General features: G+C 45.2%; 1 protein-coding gene across 5 annotated transcripts in view; it reads left to right on the forward strand.

Annotated features, from left to right (window-relative positions):
- The window catches only part of NEK6 (NIMA related kinase 6), a 57,241-nt gene extending 51,527 nt beyond the window's left edge, over positions 1-5,714 (forward strand). For all 5 annotated transcript variants that reach the window (XM_051637030.1, XM_051637029.1, XM_051637026.1 and 2 more), the window contains 2 exons: positions 825-938; positions 4,481-5,714. In XM_051637030.1, coding sequence (XP_051492990.1) covers positions 825-938; positions 4,481-4,591 — 225 coding nt within the window. In that variant the 3' untranslated portion in view covers positions 4,592-5,714. The remainder of the gene's footprint in view (positions 1-824; positions 939-4,480) is intronic.
- The last annotated feature ends 286 nt before the right edge of the window (positions 5,715-6,000 follow it).

Consider the following 6,000-nt stretch of genomic DNA (forward strand, 5'->3'; position numbering starts at 1 on the left):
TCCACATGCCCTCGAAGGAATTCTTCCCAAGCCTTCCACTGTGCTCTCCTTGCTGTGTGAGCAGCCTGTTTATCTCAGACATCTGTCATATTTTTGGAGATGCAAATACTGGATTCATAAAACAGAACTGAAAGAAGAAAAAGACCAGATGGATTAAGAAAAGTTTCAGGAGTTTGGTTCCCAAATCTGCCTGGGATACTGTTTTCTAAATAGCAGATTTCCGGCAGGATGAGGTTTGTTTTGAGGCTTTTTTGTTGTGTTTTTTTTTTTTTAATGGCTGAAGTACATTACTCATGCTCACAAGGCTCTTCATATTCTAGCTAGCTAAATGACCAGAAATAATGCATTTATTCTTTGTAGCAGTCTATTAAAAAGCTGCCAGTCACAGAGTGTGAATGAAATAATATGCTCCTAACTGAGCAGGATTGGAACCATGGCCCCCAAAGATGGAGGAGCTACTTCCTAAAGGGATGACTGTGATCCTGAGGGGGTTCCGCAGTCAGCTTTGAGCCACTTGGCTCTGATTGCCCTGTGCTCTGAGCATCCTATTTCTAGGTACTTTTTTTTTTTTAAAGGTACCTTTTTTTCTGTGTACCTGTAGAATTGTCTGTTTACACCCAACATCCCACATCTGAAATGTTTTGGACAGAATCACAGTGACAAGAAAAGGTAGATTCAGTTCCAGGTTCAGTGCTGCCTGGTGGCTGTATCCAGGGGTAGCTCTGGGGCTGTGGCAGGAACAAAATGTGCTCTTGCAAACCAGCAGGTCTGAGGGCTGTGAGATCCTTTGCATTTCTGAAATATTTTCTGTTTTTCCTCTCCAGATGGCAGCTCTTCAGAGTCCTTTCTATGGAGATAAAATGAACCTGTTTTCTCTTTGCCAAAAAATAGAGCAATGTGACTACCCACCTCTTCCAGCTGAACATTATTCTGAAAAGGTAATTTGGGAGTGTTTTTGCAGGGTGGTGTGGTAGGTGCAGTGAAGATCCTCCCTGCACAGGGAGAGGGAACTTGGGAAGGAAACCCCCCACATCCCAGGCAGAACTGGGGATGGCTGGAGTGTCCTGGGTGCCTGTATAGCTGGCAGAGGAAACGATCATTGTGAAGTCTGATTATTGACAAGCTAAATTAAGACAAAAAGAGAATTCTTCATGTGGGGAATATTTTTGAAACTGATAGTCTGCAAAAACCAACAGTGAATCATGGGAAAACCCTCTCCTTTGCTTCCTTTCCCTTAACACAACATACCATAATGGTGCTTGCGTTTTTGTTTGAGGTCTTCAGTGTGTAATGAGGGAGAAATTCTTTTTAAGAAAAAGACAGGAAAGGAAGAAAAACTATCTACTTGAACGCAATGAGCATCTACACAGCAGCTATACGGGGGCTTTTTAAAGTCTGGATTTTGTGCACATGAAAGCGAGGGTGGAGCAGTAGCTGGAGAGTAAAAATTCTGTCACTGTGGTGCTTGCTGGGCTGTGTTTCACTTCAGCTGCAGACATGGGTGTTGTTTTTGTTCAGTGCCTTTGGACCTTTTTTTTTAATTAGGTTTTTTTTCCCCCTTACCTACACAAACCAGCTGTTTTTCCTTACCTCCTCATTCAGTTACAGTCGCCTTCTATTTGAAAGGAAATGGCTAATGTAATTTTAAATGGTTGCCATATCCTTTGGGGGTTTTCCTTTGTTTTATTCTACCTCAGAGTCCTGAGGAGCTGAGGCAGGATGCAGGGGAAATACCGTACACAGCTGGCAGCAGACGGTCTGGTCTCCATCCTGAGACAGACCCTGCACCACACATCTTACATTTTACTTAGGTTTTTTTACTTGCCAGGTAACTCATGCAAAAAGATTATTTGACAACTGTTCTGGAAAAGGGGACTTTTAAATGTTGTTTTCCCCCCAAGCTGCTGTAGCAGCGTGTCCCGGCCCCGTGCGCTCCCTGGCCCTGCTGCTGCAGCGTTGCAGGAGATGCCTGTTGGCAGCAAGAATTAGTGTAAGCTGACAGATGTGTTTCCTGTCTTGACAATTACTGTCTGTTTGCTTCCCTCTGGCAGTGCTAAAGAGCGTGTGTAGTGTGGCGATACAATCCAGGGTGAGAAGGATGGTTTAAAGCTCAAAGGCGCCAGGTCCCAGAGAGCTCAGCTGCAGATGGTGCTGGTGGGGCTTCCCCTCTGGCTGGGGCTGCTCGCGCGGCAGCGGCTGCTGCTCCTGGCTGGAGCTGTTGTGACTGTTAGAACATGACTCCACCACAAACAATATTTGGTTTCATGCTTACATTTAAAGATGGGATTTTCAGATGCTCTTGGGGAACATGGCCAAAGGGGAACGTGTGTTGGTCTCAAAGCAGTCAAGCCTGACAAAGGTGCAGGCAGGATGGTTTTTTGGGAAGGGCAGAGGCAGCTGCTGGCAGCAGCACGTGGCACCAGACCCGGTCTTGGTTTGGACACACACATTTTCCTTCAAGAGCCAGTGTCTCTGGTAGATGGAAGGGCACAGACTTTACCACCACTCTAATCTCGTCCCTTCCCCCACTTTGTGAGCCCTGTGGGGAGGCAGGAAAGACCCTGGGTCCGAGGGCAGGGTGAGAGGCAGTGCCACGCTCCAGAGCCATCGGCCTGTCTTCCCTTCAGCCCAGTAAGGGGGTCTAGAAGTGGCTTCAGCTGCAGGCTGACTGCTGATCACATGGATGTTTTAGCTGCAGCCTTGTTTTACATAAACAAGGCAGAGCATTTATTGAAGAATGCTTTGGTGGTGTTCCCATTCAGTGATGTTCCTCTTGTCTGTAGCTGTTTGTGGCCAACCAGCCCAAATCCTCCCATGATCAACTGGCCTGCTCCCTGTAGCAGAAGGAGGAGCTGGGACTCTGGCCAGGATTAGTTTTCTGTATCAGGACCAAATCTGCAATTCGAGACAGAGGCTGGTGGTGCTTACCAAGGCTTGGTTTGCCAGTTCCTTGGAGCTGCTGGTGAAATGTCTGCTGTCCTGGTCATCAGCAAAGGACAAAACTTCCTGAGCTGTGCTTTAAGTGCTGTATTTATGAGAGCAGAGCTACTGGTTGGACATATTGTACTGACAGTGTGGGCTCTGGTCAGAGCCTTGGAAGCATTTTAATTTGTTCATGGGTGTTTGGTGGTGGTCTGCCTGCTCAGGGCTGAGGTATGTGTTAAATCTTTGCAGACTCAGCAGTTACAGGTGAATTTAAAAAGTCATCCTAGCAGTTAGGAGAGGATGGGCCCCCTGCCCATGCATGGGCTGCCCTGCAGGAATCCCCCTGAAATGTGCTCCAGGCCCAGCAGCAACTTGAAGCACAGGGGCCTTGCTCCACCCAGAGCTGCAAACCTCACAGGGTAATGCAGCTGAAGCTGGGTGCCTGATAGCTGTATGGTCATGCTTTTAATTACCATTAAAATAATTGGTACTGTGGCTACTGGGAGGATGTGAGAAGATCAGAGGCTCAAGGCTGTTTCTCCCAGTGCCTCAGGGGTACGAGCAGCTTTCAGTGTCTGTATAATTAAAAGCTACAATCTTTCATGTGCACAATAAAGAGGGTTGGGGTGGGGAGACTTCAGCCCGTCTGCATTTTATTTATTAAACATAATCAATGACCAGTCTCTTCCTCACAAAGGTTTTCAGGAAACACTGGTGTTTGACAGCTGTGCTCCAGTATCTTAAGATGCACAAGTGCTGTTCTTACATTAAAACCTTGAACTGTCTGGTTCCCAGGGGCTGGTGTGGGATGGGAAGTGCAGTTGTACAGAGACCTCTGCTCAGGACACGTTTTTAAACCCCTCCCTCTGCCTCCCTCTTTCTTCACAGTCCGTTTTCACTGAAAAGTCTATCCCCACATGTCAGCTCAGTTAGATTTCTGGTAGTGATCTCATTTTTCTTTCCTTCTTTCGATCCTGCTCATGCCACTGTCTCCTCCAGCCTGTGCCCTTGGGGAGGGGTCCCTTCCTGGCTCCTACCTTGGCCTCCTGCTGACCACGAGCTGCTTCTTATCTGATGACACTGATCATCTCTGCTCTGGTTCTCTGAAGTGAATAAAAAATCCCACAGGAAAAGATTTTAAAAAGCCAACAACAACAAAAGACCCAACAAAAAATCAAAACCCAAGCTTTGTAATGCCCAGTAACAGCTCGGGGGTGGCTGTTACATTCTCTGTAGAGCTGCACTGAGCTGGGGGCCCCTGCTGTGTCTGTGCTACATGGGAATGACTGTAAAATCCATGGGCTTGTGTGGAAGATGAAATCTTTAATGCTTAAGATTTGATGGAAAAAGTTCTTCCTGGTCCTTTTGTAAGGTGGGGGGGGGGGGGACACGACATGGGATGGGAAGTACAGACATCTGCCTGCCACCTGTCCAGGAACATCTGCATGAAAGATGTTCCCAGCTCCTGCCCTGGGCTCCAGTGGTGGGACAAATGTGTAGCCTTTCCCAGTAAGAAAGGAGCAGATCCCCTCTCATTTGTTTTCCTGTCTTTCAGCTGCGGGAGCTGGTCAGCATGTGCATATACCCTGACCCAGATCAAAGACCTGACATTGGTTACGTGCACCAAATAGCAAAACAAATGCACGTTTGGACCTCCAGCACATGAACTATCAGCACACGCTCTCCAGAACCAGCACAGCTCAGTCTTACTTGAATTATTTTTCTCAGATGAAACCAAGATGTGCCTTGTCACACAAGTGAGAGGGTTGAGCACTCATAGCAAGATGCTCCATTATTTCTGCAGGTTATTTGACAAGGACTCTTACAAGGTGGTCATGCTTTAACGTGAAGATTCTGTGAGGTATTGCAAGTGATTTTTTGTTTTTTAAAGGCCAATAACATGTTACAGATGTAGATCATTTAAGGGTCCTTTCTTAAAACTGTTGTGTGTAATCTAGGATAGATATTAACAAGGGTGTCAGCGCGTTTGACACACCCCTTCTATCTTAACTGTAATGTGAAATATTGACATAATTCCTTCAGTGAAATCACTTTGTACTAATGTAAGAATGACAGTAGATTTTGTGTAATTTGTATAACTGCTACTTTGCCTCTTCTGCAAATGGTTACTAGCAAATTCAGTTTTTACTTTGTATATTTTAAAGCAACCATTTATGTGTTTTTATTAATTCCCTCCTCTTCAGACTTAGGAACTGGGAAGGGTGGGTTGGGGGGTGGGAAACACATTTGTTTCAAGATATTTTTTTTTTTTAATTGAAAATTTAGAGTGAGTATTTTGCTGATGCTTTATCTGTTAACTTGGCTACAGCCAGAGAGATATGTTAAGCTTGTACCTGGGGAAAAAAAGAAGAAAAACATGCCAAACAAACCCAAAACAAGCATTGCTTCTGCAAATAATTTCTCTTAATTTTTTTTTTCCTATTTGGCATGATTCTTTTTAGACTGAAGGTTCTTGTTAAAAACCAGTGTTTTTCTAAGCCAAGGAGATTTTGGTGAAGATCCTTTTACACGTTCAGTAGCACGGTAGGTACTGTAGGCAAAACTTAAGCAAAGCAGTGTTTTAAACACTTAGGAAAGTTTTTTTTTAAAAAAAAGAAATAAGTGAAAAGCTTGGTGTATCTAATTCTACATGAGGATCAGCCCCCGTCTGTGTAACTGTGAAAGCTAATTTACAGAATGTGAATTTTTATAAAATCTCAACCTGATCTGAAGGAGTCATCTTCTTTAACTGCATGAAAATTTTCAACCAACTAAATCCATTCATTGAATCAATGATTTGGTTTGTTACTGTCGATGGAAAATGGTCTCTGCCTTAGGAACAAACATGGATTCACGTTCCAGTGTTTCCATTTGCCCATGGGGAGGAGCGGGGCTGCCCATCCTGGGGGGCTGCCCATCCTGGGGGGCTGCAGCAGGGGAGGGGGGTCCTGGGGCAGCTGTGATGGTGGCTCAGGCCAAATGTAGATTTGTGTGTGACAGTTCAAATGCAGCCTGTGCCTGTTTGGGTTGGTTGGTTGTTTTTTTTTTTCTTAAGAAAAGAACACAAGCCTTAAT

This window comes from Apus apus, chromosome 19 (genome assembly GCF_020740795.1).
Source record: "Apus apus isolate bApuApu2 chromosome 19, bApuApu2.pri.cur, whole genome shotgun sequence".
Classification (NCBI taxonomy): Eukaryota; Metazoa; Chordata; class Aves; order Apodiformes; family Apodidae; genus Apus; species Apus apus.